Genomic DNA, 20,368 nt, shown 5'->3' with positions numbered 1-20,368 from the left:
GCCCGGGTATCCTGGAAGGACATTGACCTCATCCCGTCAGTTGAGGATGCCTGGTCATTCTTTAAAAGTAACTTCCTCACCATTTTAGATAAGCATGCTCCGTTCAAAAAATGCAGAACTAAGAACAGATACAGCCCTTGGTTCACCCCAGACCTGACTGCCCTCGACCAGCACAAAAACATCCTGTGGCGGACTGCAATAGCATCGAATAGTCCCCGTGATATGCAACTGTTCAGGGAAGTCCGGAACCAATACACGCAGTCAGTCAGGAAAGCTAAGGCCAGCTTCTTCAGGCAGAAGTTTGCATCCTGTAGCTCCAACTCCAAAAAGTTCTGGGACACTGTGAAGTCCATGGAGAACAAGAGCACCTCCTCCCAGCTGCCCACTGCACTGAGGCTAGGTAACACGGTCACCACTGATAAATCCATGATTATCGAAAACTTCAATAAGCATTTCTCAACGGCTGGCCATGCCTTCCGCCTGGCTACTTCAACCTCTGCCAACAGCTCCGCCCCCCCCGCAGCTCCTCGCCCAAGCCTCTCCAGGTTCTCCTTTACCCAAATCCAGATAGCAGATGTTCTGAAAGAGCTGCAAAACCTGGACCCGTACAAATCAGCTGGGCTTGACAATCTGGACCCTCTATTTCTGAAACTATCTGCCACCATTGTCGCAACCCCTATTACCAGCCTGTTCAACCTCTCTTTCATCTCGTCTGAGATCCCCAAGGATTGGAAAGCTGCCGCAGTCATCCCCCTCTTCAAAGGGGGAGACACCCTGGACCCAAACTGTTACAGACCTATATCCATCCTGCCCTGCCTATCTAAGGTCTTCGAAAGCCAAGTCAACAAACAGGTCACTGACCATCTCGAATCCCACCGTACCTTCTCCGCTGTGCAATCTGGTTTCCGAGCCGGTCATGGGTGCACCTCAGCCACACTCAAGGTACTAAACGACATCATAACCGCCATCGATAAAAGACAGTACTGTGCAGCCGTCTTCATCGACCTTGCCAAGGCTTTCGACTCTGTCAATCACCATATTCTTATCGGCAGACTCAGTAGCCTCGGTTTTTCGGATGACTGCCTTGCCTGGTTCACCAATTACTTTGCAGACAGAGTTCAGTGTGTCAAATCGGAGGGCATGCTGTCCGGTCCTCTGGCAGTCTCTATGGGGGTGCCACAGGGTTCAATTCTCGGGCCGACTCTTTTCTCTGTGTATATCAATGATGTTGCTCTTGCTGCGGGCGATTCCCTGATCCACCTCTACGCAGACGACACCATTCTATATACTTTCGGCCCGTCTTTGGACACTGTGCTATCTAACCTCCAAACAAGCTTCAATGCCATACAACACTCCTTCCGTGGCCTCCAACTGCTCTTAAACGCTAGTAAAACCAAATGCATGCTTTTCAACCGGTCGCTGCCTGCACCCGCATGCCCGACTAGCATCACCACCCTGGATGGTTCCGACCTAGAATATGTGGACGTCTATAAGTACCTAGGTGTCTGGCTAGACTGCAAACTCTCCTTCCAGACTCATATCAAACATCTCCAATCGAAAATCAAATCAAGAGTCGGCTTTCTATTCCGCAACAAAGCCTCCTTCACTCAAGCCGCCAAGCTTACCCTAGTAAAACTGACTATCCTACCGATCCTCGACTTCGGCGATGTCATCTACAAAATGGCTTCCAACACTCTACTCAGCAAACTGGATGCAGTCTATCACAGTGCCATCCGTTTTGTCACTAAAGCACCTTATACCACCCACCACTGCGACTTGTATGCTCTAGTCGGCTGGCCCCCGCTACATATTCGTCGCCAGACCCACTGGCTCCAGGTCATCTACAAGTCTATGCTAGGTAAAGCTCCGCCTTATCTCAGCTCACTGGTCACGATGGCAACACCCATCCGTAGCACGCGCTCCAGCAGGTGTATCTCACTGATCATCCCTAAAGCCAACACCTCATTTGGCCGCCTTTCGTTCCAGTACTCTGCTGCCTGTGACTGGAACGAATTGCAAAAATCGCTGAAGTTGGAGACTTTTATCTCCCTCACCAACTTCAAACATCAGCTATCTGAGCAGCTAACCGATCGCTGCAGCTGTACATAGTCTATTGGTAAATAGCCCACCCTTTTCACCTACCTCATCCCCATACTGTTTTTATTTATTTACTTTTCTGCTCTTCTGCACACCAATATCTCTACCTGTACATGACCATCTGATCTTTTATCACTCCAGTGTTAATCTGCAAAATTGTAATTATTTGCCTACCTCCTCATGCCTTTTGCACACATTGTATATAGACCCCCCCCTTTGTTTTCTACTGTGTTATTGACTTGTTAATTGTTTACTCCATGTGTAACTCTTTGTTGTATGCTCACACTGCTATGCTTTATCTTGGCCAGGTCGCAGTTGCAAATGAGAACTTGTTCTCAACTAGCCTACCTGGTTAAATAAAGGTGAAATAAAAAAAATAAAAAAAATCATTACGTGCATCAGCGCTCATTGGACTCACCTGGACTCCTTTACTTTGTTGATTACCCCTCTATATCTGTCTGCTCCTCAGTTTGTTCCCTGTGTCATCATTAATGTTGTTACATTTTCCCCTGTCCAGACGATATCCTTGTTTGTTTCTTGTATATTATCCATTAAATGTACACTCCCTGTACTTGCTTCTCATCTCCCAGCGTCGGTCCTTACACTGCCCTTGACTTCGAATGAGTACTCAACTCTTTTGCCTGTTCACTTAACCTATTTTGTGGTCCGAGTCTTCTTTGATTTCACATTGCAATGTTTTAAAAGGAACCAAGGTCTTTTTCCAACATTTAATCAATGTACTCTGCGTTTTTACAAAGTGCAGGACAAGCCATTCCATCAGAACTTGTTATCATACAGATTCAGATTCCAAGAACACAGGATGAGATGTTACTATCCTTTGTGCAAGCACTTCCAAGAGTTAATGAACAGTGAGCCTGGTGAAATTTGGGGAGCGCATCGTCAGTAGTGTACCTTAGGTTCCTAGGGTGTTTCGGCCTTTCACACTATACACCCTCCCCAAAGGCGGCCAGCGACAGGGTGATCAATCCTACGCTTGCGTCCCATTCCCAATTAGTCATAGGAGTTGCCTTGTTGATGATAGCCAACATCCCATGGGACTATGCAGGGCAGGGGCGTCCTCCTCCCTGAGTCAAGCATTGTTGACCGCATACCTCCTGGCCCTCTCACTTCGGGGCCCAGCTGGGGTCTTTTACAGATATTTATTAATACTTATATTTTGGAAGATAATAGATTGCATTTAGTTAAAAGATGAGACATAATAATTATAATTTATATGAACATGTAAATATTATTGGTTACAGAATAAATAGCAGAATAATAACTGCAGACAAATAATGCTATAATTGAAAATTCTACACCCAATGTAGTCTACTGCCCCTTTAAGAGCTAAAATAGATTTTGTACCCTATGTTGTGATTCTCACCAAGGATATTGTTGTCATCACACACTATTCAAACCCCACATGGAGATAAACAGGTTAGAATAACTCTTTATAGATCACATATTGCAAACAAATAATATTTTTCTGCGAACCGGCAGATAATCATCTTCTCTCTTTTGTGGCACCAACGTGAGGGGTTATGGGAGGGGAAACAGTGTTGCAGTATTCTAGTATGTGGTGTGGGAATAATAACAAGCGAACCTGTGTAGCTTTGTGTTCACATTGCCCTAAAAAAAGTGAACCGGACCGAGGAATTCAAGGGAACCGAACTGACCACTTCTCGAGTTCGGTTCGCTTTGGGGTCCCTTTTGAGGGGTCTGAGTTCCTTTGGAGTGTTCACCCTGGACAAAAAATTAAGCAAACCACGCTGAGTTCCCAAAAATTGTCAGAAAGGGACCAAGTGTGAAAACACACTAATACTCACTCTGGTCAGAGTAGTTCTTGGTCTTGAGCTCCAGTTGTTTCCCCTGCAGTTCCAAGCTCTCCACATGAGTCTGCAAGTCCTTCTTCTCCCCCTCCAATGCATCCTCAAACTCTATGAATTTCTGTGGGAGAGAACAACCATACACAGTCAGTCAAAACGCTATGGGCTGGTTTCCCAGACACAGATTAAGCCTAGTCCTGGACTAAAACGCTGACTCAAGGGAGAATCTCCACTGAAATGTTTTTTTTTTAGCCCAAGACTGTGTCCGGGAAACCGGCCCTAAACATTTTTATGGGAGAGAACATCCACACAGTCCTCAAACCCTAGGAATTTCTTTGGGATAAAACAACCAATAATTAATTCAGGAAGTGAACTGAAATTGCAAATCAAGAATGGAAAAATATTCATCAAAAATAAAATAGATAGGAATTACAGCGCACTCGGAAAGTATTCAGACCCCGTGGATTTTTCCACAATTTGTTACAGCATTATTCTAAAAATGGATTACATTTTTTTTTAAATCTTCATCAATGTCCACACAATAATGACAAAGCGAACAGGTTTTCAGAAATGTTAGCAAATGTATTCAAAATAAAAAAAAACACAAATATCTTATTTACATAAGTATTCAGACCCTTTTCTATGAGACTCGAAATTGAGCTGAAGTGCATTCTGTTTCCATTGATAATCCTTGAGATGTTTCTACAAATTGATTGGAGTCCACCTGTGGTAAATTCAATTGATTAGACATGACTTGGAAAGGCACACGCCTGTCTATATAAGGTCCCACAGTTGACACTGCATGTCAGAACAAAAACCAAGCCATGAGGTCGAAGGAATTGTCCTTAGAGCTCCTAGACAGGATTGTGTCAAGGCACAGATCTGGGGAAGGGTACCAAAACATCTCTGCAGAATTGAAGGTCCCCAAGAACACAGTGGCCTCCATCATTCTTAATTGGAAGAAGTTTGGAACCACCAAGACTCTTCCTAGAGCTGGCCGCCCGGCCAAACTGAGCAATCGGGGGAAAAGGGCCTTGGTCAGGGAGGTGACCAAGAACCCGATGTTCACTCTGATAGATCTCCGGAGTTCCTCTGTGGAGATCTGAGAACCTTCCAGAAGGACAACCATTTCTGCAGCACTCCACCAATCAAGCCTTTATGGTAGATGGTAGAGTGGCCAGACGGAAGCCACTCCTCAGTAAAAAAGCATATGACAGGCCGCTTGGACTTTGCCAAAAGGCACCTAAAGGACACTCTCAGATTCTCTGGTTTGATGAAACCAAGATTTAACTCTTTGGCCTGAATGCCAAGCGTCACATCTGGAGGAAACCTGGCATCATCCCTACTACGGTGAAGCATGGTGGTGGCAGCATCATGCTGTGGAGATGTATTTCAGTGCCAGGGACTAGGAGACTAGTCAGGATCGAGGGAAAGATAAACGGAGCAAAGTACAGAGATATAGTAGAGATATCCTTGATGAAAACCTGCTCCAGAGACCTCAGGACCTTAGACTGGGGCAAAACTTCACCTTCCAACAGGACAACGACCCTAAGCACAGTCAAGACAACTTCAAGACAAATCTCTGAATGTCATTGAATGGCCCAGCCAGAGCCTGGACTTTAACCCAATCGAACATCTCTGGAGAGAACTGAAAATAGCTGTGCAGCGAAGCTCCCGATCCAACCTGACAGAACTTGAGAGGATCTGCAGAGAAGAATGGGAGAAACTCTTCAAATATAGGTGTGCCAAGCATGTAGCGTCATACCCAAGAAGACTCGAGGCTGTAATCTCTGCCAAAGGTGCTTCAACAAAGTACTGAGTAAAGGATCTGAATACCTACAGTGGCAAGAAAAACTATGTGAACCCTTTGGAATTACCTGGACTTCTGCATAAATTGGGTCATCAAATGTGATCTTATCTTCATCTAAGTCCCAACAATAGACACACATAGTGTGCTTAAACTAATAACACACAAATTATTGTATTTTTCTTATCTATATTGAATACATCATTTAAACATTCACAGTGTAGGTTGGAAAAAGTACATGAACCCTTAAGCTAATGACTTCTCCAAAAGCTAATTGGGGTCAGGAGTCATCTAACCTGGAGTCCAATCAATGAGACGAGATCTTAGATGTAGGTTAGAGCTGCCCTGTCCCACAAAAACACTCACAAAGAGTTTGCTATTCACAAGAAGCATTGCCTGATGTGAACCATGCCTCGAACAAAAGAGATCTCAGAAGAACTGTTGACTTGCATAAAGCTGGAAAGGGTTACAAAAGTATCTCTAAAAGCCTTGATGTTCATCAGTCCACGGCAAGACAAATTGCCTTAAAATGGAGAAAGTTCAGCACTGTTCCTACTCTCCCTAGGAGTGGCCGTTCTGCAAAGATGACTACAAGAGCACAGTGCAGAATGCTCAATGAGGTAAAGAAGAATCCTAGCGTGTCAGCTAAAGACTTACAGAAATCTCTGGAACACGCTAACATCTCTGTTGACGAGTCTACGATACGTAAAACACTAAACAAGAATGGTGTTCATGGGAGGACACCACGGAAGAAGCCAGTGCTGTCCAAAAAAAACATTTCTGCAACATCTGAAGTTCGCGAAAGAGCACCTGGATGTTCCACAGCGGTACTGGCAAAATATTCAGAGTTGCTTGGAAGGAACTCACAACACTATGTGTGGAGAAAAAATGGCACAGAACACCAACATAAAAACCTCATCCCAACTGTAAAGTATGGTGGAGGGAGCATCATGGTTTGGGGCTGCTTTACTGCCTCAGGGCCTGGACATGCTATCATCGACGGAAAAATTAATTCCCAAGTTTATCAAGACATTTTGCAGGAGAATGTTAGGCTCTCTGTCCTCCAACTGAAGAAGCAAATCAACAGCAGAATGGCTTCAACAGAAGAAAATACACCTCCCAGTCAGAGTCCTGACCTAAACCCGATATGAGATGCTGTGGCATGACCTTGAGAGTGGTTCACACCAGACAGCCCTAGAATATTGATGAACAGAAACCGTTTAGTAAAGAAGAATTGTCCAAAATTCCTCCTGACTGTTGTGCAGCTGTGATCTGCAACTACACAAAATATTTGGTAGAGGTTATTTCTGCCAAAGGAGGGTCAACCAGTTATAAATCCAAGGGTTCACATACTTCTCCCACCCTGCACTGTGACCTATTCATGCAGAAATCCAGGTAATTCCAAAGGGTTCACATACTTTTTCTTGCCACTGTATGTAAATGGAATATCATTTTTAAATTTGCATAAATATCCAAAAACCTGTTTTTGCTTTGTCATTATGGGGTATTATGTGCATATTGATGACTTTTAATTTTAATTTTATTTTAAATCAATTTTAGAATAAGGCTGTAACGTATCAAAATGTGGAAAAAGTCAAGGGGTCTGAATACTTTCCGAATGCACTGTACATAGGAAAAAGTACATTATTTTCAACCCTATTGTATGCAGCATAACAATTGATCAATTACATGAATGCATGGTGTGTGGTAAATGGCTCACATTGTAAAATATATTATATTGATACACTCTTAGTAAAAGGGGTTCCAAAAGTAAAAAATAAATCTAGATTAGAATCTAAAAAGGTTCTTCTACTGCCGTCCCCAGGTAAGAACCATTTGAATAACCGTTTTGAGTTCCAGATAGAACCCTGTATGAAAAGTGTTCTACATGGAACCCAAAAGGGTTCTCCCACGGGGACAACAGAAGAATAACCCTTTTAGATCATAATCTAGATAAAAAACTTTATTTTTAAGAGTGTATAATGTAGCATATTGCACAGTATGAAATGTCTCTCATAAAATAACAATGCCAGCAACAAGGACTCAGAGATATTCATTTTCAATGACACTTTCTGCTTCTTTCATGGACAGCTAGAGGATAATGGGTAAAATTAACTGCTAGTATTGTTTGGGACGGGGCGAGTCACAGAGAAAGATGCGTCAATAACATCTACCCTGTCATCTCCAATCACAAAAACCAGGGTCATGTTCAGTAGGGCGCAAAACATAAAAACATTTGTGCTGCTGTTTTGCCTGTGGCTATGGATCTCTCCCTCCCTCATATATATATATATTTATATATATATATATATATATATATATATATATGAACGATCTGGCCTTAATGACCATTACTCTTATAATCTCCACCCGGCCACAGCCAGAAGAGGACTGGCCACCCCTCAGAGCCTAGTTCCTCTAGGTTTCTTCATAGGTTCCTGCCTTTCTATAGAGTTTTTCCTAGCCACTGTGTTTCTACATCCGCATTGCTTGCTCTTTGGGGTTTTAGGCTGGGTTTCTGTATAAGAACTTTGTGACATCTGCTGATGTAAAAAGGGATTGATAAATAAATGTGAATAAATGAGATTTAGAAACCTGGAAATAAAATGTTAAATGTTCATGTATCAGCATATCTCCTCCATTTCAAAGTGTTTTGTCCCATGTCGTACTAACTGAACCAGACCCTGCTCTCCTCTCTCTCTCTGTACAGGAATCAGAAAACAAACAGAAACTAACACAGCTGTCTGGCCTGCCTGCATTCCTTCCAAGGGCTCTCTCTGCAGTCTGCAGAGTTTTATAAAGCCTTGCACAATGGGCCGGCTGGGCTGCAGTCTTACGACTGTAATCCCCCGACTGTAGCGAAACCCTGCCTGCTGCTAGAGATATGCTCTACCATCGTCTGTCTGACCTCAAATAACAGGAACCGGGAACATAGGGAGGCAAAACTGCCAAAGTTAGGGACATATGTCCCTAAAAAAAATGCTCCTGTTAAAAGTCTATGGCACTCCTATTCATGGAGCCTGTGAATTGCCATTTTCCTACAAATGCCCGGCGTTGCTCCCTGACCTCAACGAATAGACAACCCCACCCCATCTCCCTATTCCCTACACATTGCGCTACTTTTGACTGGGGCCCATGGTGCACTATAGGGAACATGGGTCAACTCCAGTCTCACCAGTTGACCAAAGCAAGGCAGCACCATGAGAAAACAATAGCAACGCGCTGCAGTCTCTCACTCACTCACTCACCCCCCCCACCTTGCCACAATATACTATTACACCAAGGGTAACTCTCCTTCTGACCCCCCTGCCCTTCAAATCCCCTCCCCAGGACACTGCTTGCCCCTGGGCCCCCCCTCCTCCCCAGCCAGACCCAGCAACCCAGCCAGCTCCCAGCAGCATCCACAGTAGGCGGTGGTCTGGTGAGAAGATAGCCTAACGCTAGATGCAGCCAAAACAATAACAGGCTCTCTTTTTAAATCACAGGAAATGAATTGAAGCGCCACGCAGTGGAATGTGGCATTACTATTCTGATAGTACATACTGTATTTCAATCAATAAATTACATTGCATATTGCTATTTAAAAACATCATATGTCACAAAGTGCTTTATAACATATAGGGATCAACATGTTGAGGTCTCAAACCTTCAGGAATCAAACAATAATCATTAATGGTCCTTTGAACAAATGTATCTACATTTCAGCCTTAGCGTGACTGTGGTTGTCAATTACACTCTTTTGTGGATAAAATAGAGACTTAGGGAGGAATCATAGAACATGTTGTTGCATTTATGTACCAGTGGGTACCCTATCCTCTATATAGTGCACTACCTTTGACTACCTATAGGCCCTGGTCAAAACTAGTGCACTATAAAGGGAACAGGGCACCAATTAGGTCTGTCTAAAAGCCTTGTAATCTGAGCCTTGACAATTACTCCCAAAGGAAGCACATGGCACAGGGAGGAGATTCCAGCCAGGGTCTTCTCTCTGGACTTGGGAAGATGTTCCCTCTGTCTCTCTCTCCATCTCGGTCTCTTGTTCTTTCACTCTGTCTGCCTCTTTCTCTCTCACTGGGAAGAATTTCTCTCTCCCTCCCTTTGTATCTCTCCATCTCGGTCTTGTTCTTTCGTTCTTTGTCTACCTTTCTCTAACTGCCTCTGTGTTTCATACTTTAGGCTGACTGGCTCTCACTCAGGCAAATGAGAAAAAAGTGCACTCAGAATATCCGGAAGACCAAAGTTAGTTACTTTAACCCACTCTCTCTGTGGGTCGAACCCCAAGAAGTTCTGGAAAACAGTTAAAGACCTGGAGAATAAACCCTCCTCCTCACAGCTGCCCATGTCCCTTAAAGATGATGTGGTTGTTACTGACAAGAAGCACATGGCTGAGCTTTTTAAATCACCACTTCATTAAGTCTGGATTCCTATTTGACTCAGCCATACCTCCTTGCCCGTCCAACACTTCCTCATCTCCCACCGCTTCTAATGTGTCTAGTCAGAATGCTCCTCCCTCTTTTTTCCCCTGCCCCACTACAAAGTTTCTCCTTGTGTTACGCCCCTGAAAACAGGGGAGAAATAATCACGAGAGTGATACGGTTGTTATATTCCCAATTTAACGTTTAGTTCAATCATTTCACAAAAGTAACACATTACAAAACAACAGAAAACCCATTATACAAATAACACAGCAAAATATCTTATTAACAACGCGTATGTTCATTCACAATCGACATAAAATGGCAGCTACTCTCAGTACGATGCTATTCTTCACTTCAACCGAGCAGGGCTAATATTACTCTCTGCAAACTTAACTGTAACTTCCTCAAGACGTTACTAAAACACACCTTAAACACTCTTGACATGTTAGCGAGTTATAACATTTAAATTACTATTTTTATCATCAATAAAGTACCTGAAAACAGGGGAGAAATAATCACGAGTGATACGGTGTTGTATTCACAAGTCAACGTTTAGTTCAATGAGAAAAGACCGCGATTTTCCCCAGGAATATGGGTGGAGACCAGAGCAATCGATCTCCGGCTCATAGATTAAGAGCATTTCGTAGATGACAGATGAACACTTTTAGGCACCACAAAATAAAGTAATCAATATAACGTTTACACATTACTCTCACAATTCGTACCCTTTGACAGATTTTAACTTTAACACAATTATATGAATGTTATCAATCTCTATCAACTAATACTGAATGCATCTTTTTAACCTTAGATGTTTTAAGTATCTCACATACTATGAACTTACTAATACTTTTCACTGTATAACAGGCTATGAATATTTCCTTTAACCTGTCACACTTGCAGGCGGTCACTGAGTCCGAGGTGCTAAAGGAGCTCCTTAAACTTGACCCCCAAAAACCATGGTTTAGACCCTTTCTTCTTTAAGGTTGCTGCCCCTACAATCGCCAAGCCTATATCTGACCTTTTTAACCTGTCTCTCCTCTCTGGGGAGGTTCCCATTGCTTGAAAAGGCAGCCACAATTTGTCCTTTATTTAAAGGGGGAGATCAAGCTGATCCTAACTGTGATAGGCCTATTTCTATTTGCCCTGTCTATCAAAAGTGTTGGAAAAACTTCTCAACAATCAACTGACTGGCTTTCTTGATGTCTATAGTATTCTCTCAGGTATACAATCTGGTTTCCACTCAGGTTATGGATGTCACTGCAACCTTAAAGGTCTTCAATGATGTCACCATTGCCCTTGATTCTAAGCAATATTGTGCTGCTATTTTTATTGACTTGGTAAAAGCTTTTGATACGGTAGACCATTCCATTCTTATGGGCCGGCTAAGGGGTATTGGTGTCTCTGAGTGGTCTTTGGCCTGGTTTGATAACTACCTCTCTCAAAGAGTGTAGTGTATAAAGTCAGAACAGATGCTGTCTCATCCACTGCCTATCACCAAGGGTGTATCACAAGGCTCAATCCTAGGCCCCAAGCTCTTCTCAATTTACATCAACAACATAGCTCAGGCAGTAGGAAGCTCTCTCATCCATGTATATGCAGATGATACAATCTTATACTCAGCTGGCCCCTCCCTGGAGTTTGTGTTAAACGCTCTACAACAAAGCAGTCTTAATGTCCAACAAGCTTTCTCTGCCCCACTCCCTTGTTCTGAATACCTCCAAAACAAAGGTAATTTGGTTTGGTAAGAAGAATGCCCCACTCCCCACAGGTGTGATTACTACCTCTGAGGGTTTAGAGCTTGAGGTATTTAACCTCATGCAAGTACTTGGGAGTATAGCTAGATGGTACACTGTCCTTCTCTCAGCACATATCAAAGCTGCAGGCTAAAGTTACATCTAGACTTGGTTTACTCTGTCGCAATCGCTCCTCTTTCACCCCAGCTGCCAAACTAACCCTCTTAGGCCTCACTCCCCCCTATCTGAGATATCTACTGCATCCTCCACATACATCACCCGTTCTGCCAGACACATTCTGTTAAAGGTTCCCAAAACACACACATCCCTGGGTCGCTCACCTTTTCAGTTCACTGCAGCTAACAACTGGAACAAGCTGCAACAAACACTCAAACTGGACAGTTTTATCTCCATCTCTTCATTCAAAGACTCAATCATGGACACTTTTACTGACAGTTGTGGCTACTTTGCGTGATGCATTGTTGTCTCTACCTTCTTGCCCTTTGTGCTGTTGTCTGTGCCCAAAAATGTTCATACCCTGTTTTGTGCTGCTGCCATGTTGTTGCTACCATGTTGTTGTCATGTTGTGTTGCTACCATGCGGTGTTAGCATGGCAGCAACACAACATGTGGTTGTCTTAAGTCTCTCTTTATGTAGTGTTGTCTCTCTTGTCATGATGTGTGTTTTGTCCCATGTTTGTATTTAATTTATTTGTATTTTTAATCCCAGCCCCCGTAGGAGGCCTTTTGGTAGGCCATCATTGTAAATAAGAATTTTTTGTTAACTGACTTGTCTAGTTAAATACATACATTCTCCTCTATATCCCCATTTTATGGCATGTATTCCTGCTCAGAATTCCATCTCTCTTTTCCTCTGTATCGCTCTCTCTCCATTCCCTCTATCATTTCTAAACTCTCTCTTATCCCCTCTCCCATGTTGCCCCCTCCCTCTCTCTCTCTCTCTTTCTGTCATAAGCACAAAATCAGGTTAGTGCCAGCCTCCCTCAGTGTACAATTGATTTCCCATAATGCACCCTGCCCCATCCCCCCACAACTCACCACGTCACTGTCTCAGGCAGTGCCTTAAACCAATCCCTGGGTCGCATCTAAAACATTTATGTTTGAAATGGCATCTGTGCACTCGTATGTTCACTGCTGCATTCAAAGTTCGAAACCACCACAGCAAATATAGTGCACTATGGTCTCATTGTAAATTGAGCTCTGTTGTAAAGGTTATAACACTGACCCCAACTCTTACCTTTATAACATTACCTGCACAATGTAATGTGATAATTACTGTTACTTTAATGTATAGTACACTATTCTTCCGTTCATCATGAAGTCTTTAATTCATATAATACAGTTATAAAACAGTACCTGAGTTACTCCAAAGGACTTTCACTATATCTTTACAGGTTGTCATTATCGTTATTTATGTTTGTTGGAGCAAGCACTATTTCATCCAAATACTTATAAAATTTTCTGACCAGCACACTTACTAATGTAATGAATACGATGGGAGACAGAGAGCTGGTTTCAAGCGCAGGGTGCAGCATGTGTTTATTTGTAAAGGACCACAGGAGGAGGCAGGTAGCTGGGTCCAGGGGCAGGCAGAAGGTCATACACAGGGGTCCAAAAAGGCAACAGTACAGGCAGGGAGAAGGCTAATGACATAGTCCGGGATATCAGGCAAGAGATTGATGACAGGAAATTCGATAGGCAAAAAGCCATCGTTAGTGAGGATAGCCAAAACTACGGTGCACAGGAGGATTAATACAGGAAAAAACAGAGCTACGAATAGAAGTGTATTCAAACAAACAATACCTCACAATGATTGTGTGCCAAGAACTGAACTAATTAGTGTGTGTAAATGACATACAGGTGTGTGAACAGGTGATCAGAATTCAGTTTATTGGGATCTGGAGAGTGAGCTATGTTCAGGGGATCTGTGTTTGTGAGTGTGATCTAGAAAGTGGGCTGGAAAGTGATGGGCCCCATGGGCCCTAATAAAAAGTAGTGCACTAGACCAGGAATAGGGAGCTAATTGGGACGCAACGATGTGACATGGTATATAACTGTACACACACATGACTAAGCATCATGTGGCATTGGACCTTTATTTTGGGTAAAACCCTGCACAGCTGTCTGCTTATACTATACTAGAATGTGTCTAGGATAACACTAGCAACGGTCATTAAAATTGTTAAAAGATTTTAAAAACAATTCTAATAAATTCAAACAGTTGGACAATGGATGAATTGTCACTATGAATTAACACTAACTAGCAAGGCCTCGCTCTGTTTTCTCAATATCGCTCATATATAAATACACACCATATATACAAAATCAACCAAACCAAAACGTTTTGAATTTATAGCACATAAAACATTTTACTGGAATGGAAATATAATGGAGTTCAGGGATTTTGGTGGGATATTCAATTTAATTGTCAAATGTCACTTTTTTTGTTAGAATCCACTTATGTTCTAATGGTATCAGGTATTTATTTTATTTTGTGTTAAAAGTATGTGCCTCATTTCCATAAATTTCCATACAGTGTCTTTGGAAAGTATTTAGACCCCTTGACTTTTTCCACATTTTGTTACGTTCCAGCCTTATTCTAAACTGTAAAACAAAATCCTCAGCAATCTACACCCAATACTCCATAATAACAAATCGTGAACAGGTTTTTATAAATGCTTGCAAATGTATTAAATATAAAAAACAGAAATACCTTAATTACATAAGTATTCAGACTTTTTGCTATGAGATTCAAAATTGCGCTCATGTGCATCCTGTTTCCATTGATAATCCTTGAGATGTTTCTACAGCTTGATTGGAGAACCCGATGGTCACTCTGACAGAGCTCCAGAGTTCCTCTGGAGTTCCTCTGGAGTTCCTCTGGAGTTCCTCTCTCCTTTTGTTCACCTGACCTAGAATACCTCACAATCAAATGCCAACCGGATTATCTCCCAAGAGAACCCTTGGTTATCATCACAGCCGTGTATATCCCCCCGCAAGCAGATACCAAGACGACCATCAAGGAACTTCACTGGACTTTATGCAAACTGGAAACCATATATCCTGAGGCTGCATTTATTGTAGCTGGAGATTTTAAACAAAGCTAATTTGAGAACAAGGCTACCGAAATTCTATCAGCATATCAATTGCTGTACACGAGCGAGTAACACGCTCAACCATTGCTACTCTAACTTCTGCGATGCATACAAGGCCCCCCCCCGCCCTTCTTTTGTCAAATCTGACCATGACTCCATCTTGTTGCTGGCCTCCTATAGGCAGAAACCAAAACAGGAAGCGCCCGTGCTTAGGTCTATCCAACGCTGATCTGACCAATCCGATTCCACGCTTCAAGATTGTTTCGATCACGTGGACTGGATATGTTCTGGGTAGCCTCAGATAATAACTTTGACAAATACGCTGACTCAGTGAGTGAGTTTATAAGGAAGTGTATAGGAGATGTTGTACCCGCTGTGACTATTAAAACCTTCCCTAACCAGAAAACATGGATTGATTGCAGCATTTGCGCAAAACTGAAAGCACGTACCAACGCATTTAATCATGGCAAGGCGACTGGAAATATGTCTGAATACAAACAGTGTAGTTATTCCCTCCGTAAGGCAATCAAACAAGCAAAGTGTCAGTATAGAGACATAGTGGAGTCGCAATTCAACGGCTCAAACATGAGACGTATGTGGCAGGGTCTAAATTACAACAATACTGAATGAACACTTTCATTTTAACTTAATATAATACATCAATCAAATCAATTTAGCCTCAAATAAATAATGAAACATGTTCAATTTAGTTTAAATAATGCACAAAAAAAAATTGTTGGAGAAGAAAGTAAAAGTGCAATATGTAAAAAAATGTAAAAAAGCTAACGTTTAAGTTCCTTGCTCAGAACATGAGAACATATGAAAGCTGGTGGTTCCTTTTAACATGGGTCTTCAATATTCCCAGGTAAGAAGTTTTAGGTTGAGGTTATTATAGGACTATTTCTCTCTATACCATTTGTATTTCAAATACCTTTGACTATTGGATGTTCTTACAGGCACCTCTCCTCGCCCCTACCTGGGCTCGAACCAGGAACACATTGACAACAGCCACCCCCGAAGCAGCGTTACCCATCACTCCACAAAAGCCGCAGCCCTTGCAGAGCAAGGGGAACAACTACTCCAAATCTAAAAGCGAGTGACGTTTGAAACGCTATTAGCGCGCACCCCGCTAACTAGCTAGCCATTTCACATCGGTTACACCAGCCTAATCTCAGGAGTTGATAGGCTGCTGGCAAACACACGAAAGTGCTGTTTGAATGAATGCTTACGAGTCTGCTGCTGCCTACCACCGCTCAGTCAGACTGCTCTATCAAATATCAAATCATAGACTTAATTATAACATAATACACAGAAATAGGTCATTATATGGTCAAATCCGGAAACTATCATTTCGAAAGTAAAACGTTTATTCTTTCAGTGAAATACAGAACCGTTCCGTATTTTATCTAACGGGTGGCATCCATAACTCTAAATATTCCTGTTACATTGCACAACCTTCAATGTTATGTCATAATTCTGGCAAATTAGTTCGCAACGAGCCAGGCGGCCCAAACTGTTGCATATACCCTGACTCTATGTGCAATGAACGCAAGAGAAGTGACACCATTTTCCTAGTTTAATATTGCCTGCTAACATGAATTTCTTTTAACTAAATATGGAGGTTTAAACATATATATACTGTGTATTGATTTTAAGAAAGGCATTGATGTTTATGGTTAGGTACATTCGTGCAACAATTATGCTTTTTTCGCAAATGCGCTTTTGTTAAATCATCCCCCATTTGGCGAAGTTGGCTGTCTTTGTTAGGAAAAAATAGTCTTCACAGTTCGCAGTGAGCCAGGCGGCCCAAACTGCTGCATATACCCTGACTCTGTTGCACAGAACGCAAGAGAAGTGACACAAATTCCATAGTTAAAAGAAATTCATGTTAGCAGGCAATATTAACTAAATATGAAGGTTTAAAAATATATACTTGTGTATTGATTTTAAGAAAGGCATCGATGTTTATGGTTAGGCACACATTGGTGCAACGACAGTGCTTTTTTCGCGAATACACTTGTTAAATCACCCGTTTGGCGAAGTAGGCTATGATTCAATGATAAATTAGCAGGCACCGCATCGATTATATGCAACGCAGGACAAGCTAGATTATATCAACAACCATGTGTAGTTAACTAGTGATTATGTTAAGATTTAGTTTTTTTATAAGATATATTTAATGCTCGCTAGCACCTTACCCGTGGCTCCCTTGCTGCACTCGCATAACAGGTAGTCAGGTGGCTGCAGGTAGTCAAGTGTACCTATGATGAAAATTACAGGCCTGTCTCATCTTTTTAAGTGGGAGAACTTGCACAATTGGTGGCTGACTAAATACTTTTTTGCCCCACTGTAGGTATTACAGACTCGGTCAGGGAGAAGTTGAAAATGTCAGTTAAGACTCTTGCCAGTTGGTCCGCGCATGCTCTGAGTACATGTCCTGGTAATTCGTCTGGCTCCGTGGCCTGGTGAATGTTGACCTGTTTAAAGGTCTTGCTCATATCGGCTACGGAGAGTATGATCTCACAGTTGTCTGGAACAGCTGGTGCTCTCATGCATGCTTCAGTGTTGCTTACCTCAAAGCCAGCAAAAAAAGACATTTAGCCCATCTGGCAGACTCACGTCACTGGGCAGCTCGTGGGATTTCCCTTTGTAGTCCATAATGGAAGACAACTTGTAATTGTGAAAATGCTGGTTTCATTGTAGGCATATTTTTGTCCATAATAGTCTGTGTCACATACAATTATTGTATTGAATAAAATGTAATGAAATACAGTACATTCACATCAGAATCACAAATTTGTCAGAATCCTTCTGCAAACACACAAGCACACTGAACTGATCACCAACCTGGCCCAGGCACAATCCACGCAGGCACTATACGCAGGCCCCTATACTCATTGAACCACCACTGATGATGTTACATAGATAGGCCTTTCCACGGTCTCTGATCTGCTGTGTTGATAGGGATGGGCCATTAGGCCAGATATGAGTACTCACTGCATGCAATCGAAGGTGACAGACTGACCAGGTGAATACAGGTGTAAGCTATAATCCCTTACTGATGTGACTTGTTAAATCTACTTCAATCAGTATAGATGAAGGGGAGGAGAAAGGTTTAAATATGATTATTTTTTAGCTTTAATACAATTGAGACATCAAATCAAATGTATTTATAAAGCCCTTCTTACATCAGCTGATCTCAAAGTGCTGTACAGAAACCCTGCCTAAAACCCCAAACAGCAAGCAATGCAGGTGTAGAAGCATGGATTGTGTGGACATGGATTGTGTATGTGTAAATGTCACATTCAGAGCATGGGCAAGACAAAATATTTAAGTTCCTTTGAATGGGGTTTGTGTCATGAACTGCAATGCTGCTGGGTTTTTCCACAATCAACAGTTTCCCGTGTGTATCAAGAATGGTCCACCACCCAAAGGACATCCAGTCAACTTGACACAACTGTGGAAAGCATTTAGAGTCAACATGGGCCAGCATCCCTGTGGAATGTTTCTGACACCTTGTCGAGTGGAAGCCCTGACAAATTGAGGCTGTTCTGAGGGTAAAAGGGGAGGGGGGCTGCGCAACTCTAGGAAGGTGTTCTTGATGTTTGGTATACTCAGTGTATATTACATTAGGCCCTATGAGCTCTGGTCAAAAGTAGTGCACTATATAGGGTATAGGGTGCCATTTGAGACGTAACCCTTGTTATTTAGGCCTAAAAATAAATGGCCTACAGAAGGAATGTGAATGGGATGTGGGTGTAGCTTATAAATGGTTCGTTTTGGGTTTTATTTTTTGTAAAACTGTCATACAGTGGCAATGAAAACTGAACTGCTATTGAAGGTGAATGTATGTGCTGTGATTATTAGTAATGGATATGGCTAGTGATAAAGACACTGGTCGAGTCTTTATAAACAAAACAGCCATGGATGGAGTAAATGCACCCTCACCTCCTCTGCCTGCTTGCGCAGCGCCTTCTCGCGCTCGTACTGGGTGATGAGCTGCTCGTTGTCCTCCTTCAGCAGCTCGAGCTCCACCTCGTGCTCCTGGTTCTCCGTTAAAACCGAATCCAGATTCTCCAGAACGTTCACCACCAGCGGCATGAGCTCCTTGACCACTTCCTCGTCGTAGCTGCTGATGAGGCGCTCAAACTCCCGGTAGATGCTGTTGGCCAGGCCCGACACCCGCTCCGACATAACGGACACCGAACCATAGTCGTCCTGATAGACAACCTCATCGATTTCCATCATCTTGGCAAAATGAGGCCTGGGTCCGATACCAAATGTGAGATGATGTTGCTTAGATAGGCCTACCGTTATAAAACACGCTTACCAAGACAAAAGAGAAAATACTAATAATTTAAATTATAATCCATTCGGATTAATCATCAATAAAACATCACGTGTCATTCCATATCCCGAACGATTTCAAAGATTGCCATCATTTGGGTGGTATCCATGTTTGGCAGTTAGGATTTCTAACCTTGAACTACTAAATTATACTGAGACATTTTAATTCACAAAAAATATATAGGCTATTTACAGGGAGTTAGAGACACCGCCCTCCTCGAGCCAACAACCACTGCTGCACCGCAGCCTCGAGGACGGAACGACGCACCCAGCTACAGCCTTCCTCGCGACAGCAACATCCAATTCCGGTAGCAGTCGGTTCCGTCCTTACCTACCAGTGTATCGACCGTGGTTGAATACATAACGATTGAGAAATATGTCCTCAACAATACACCTGCCGCTCAGCAGCCGGAGCCATGGACCCCAGCCATTACTGTGAGGATTCGAAATCGGTAAAAATAAAGAGGACAACGGTGTTCCCTTTTGCCGCCAACACCCAAGCCGCCCCTTAAACCATATTTGATCCGGTTTTTGCTACTGTTGTTGTTCTCGGCTCTGGACGATGCTGTTCGGTGTCGGTGGCGCTGTCGGCTCTGGACTAGTATTCTGACAGCAGCACACACGATGACGTCACTTTCGTATGGTAATGTCAAGACCTTCTAAATAAAAGCCCGCATATCAAAACATTTCAATGTGGATAACTCATTCAAATGATATTCCATTTTAATCAATGGACACTTGTATTGTGCCAACAACAAAATGCAAAAAGCTATTTATAAAAACAAAAAATATGGTAAAAACATACACATTTTGACCAAAAATGTTGATAAAACGTCTCGGTGCTCATAGGCCATTAGACAAACATTACACAACAAGTTGGAAATCGCAAATTCAACAATGAGTGGTTTGTAATAAATAGTGTCTAACTACAAGCATTGCAAAGCAATCACTAGCCTGCTATTCAGTGGATTGGCTGTGTGGTTCAAAGTCTGGATTTAAGGGGCTATTTTCTAAGTTTAAAA

The 20,368-nt window shown here is 42.5% G+C and overlaps 1 protein-coding gene across 14 annotated transcripts in view; it reads right to left on the bottom strand.

Moving 5' to 3' along the window:
• Nucleotides 1-19,961, bottom strand: part of LOC109898245 (C-Jun-amino-terminal kinase-interacting protein 3) — a 74,182-nt gene extending 54,221 nt beyond the window's left edge. For 10 of the 14 annotated variants that reach the window (XM_031833792.1, XM_031833800.1, XM_031833798.1 and 7 more), the window contains exons 1-2: nucleotides 18,948-19,960; nucleotides 3,924-4,044 (exon numbers count right to left, since the gene is read on the bottom strand). In XM_031833792.1, coding sequence (XP_031689652.1) covers nucleotides 3,924-4,044; nucleotides 18,948-19,247 — 421 coding nt within the window. In that variant the 5' untranslated portion in view covers nucleotides 19,248-19,960. Of the gene's footprint in view, nucleotides 1-3,923; nucleotides 4,045-10,642; nucleotides 10,804-18,947 lie in introns of those variants that run through there. The other 4 variants (XM_031833799.1, XM_031833805.1, XM_031833793.1 and 1 more) reach the window with 3 other exon arrangements.
• Nucleotides 19,962-20,368: the final 407 nt, after the last annotated feature.

This window comes from Oncorhynchus kisutch, linkage group LG10 (genome assembly GCF_002021735.2).
Source record: "Oncorhynchus kisutch isolate 150728-3 linkage group LG10, Okis_V2, whole genome shotgun sequence".
In the NCBI taxonomy this organism is placed as follows: domain Eukaryota; kingdom Metazoa; phylum Chordata; class Actinopteri; order Salmoniformes; family Salmonidae; genus Oncorhynchus; species Oncorhynchus kisutch.
The sequence above is the reverse complement of the archived record's forward strand: the minus strand, read 5'-3'. Positions and strand labels throughout refer to the sequence as shown.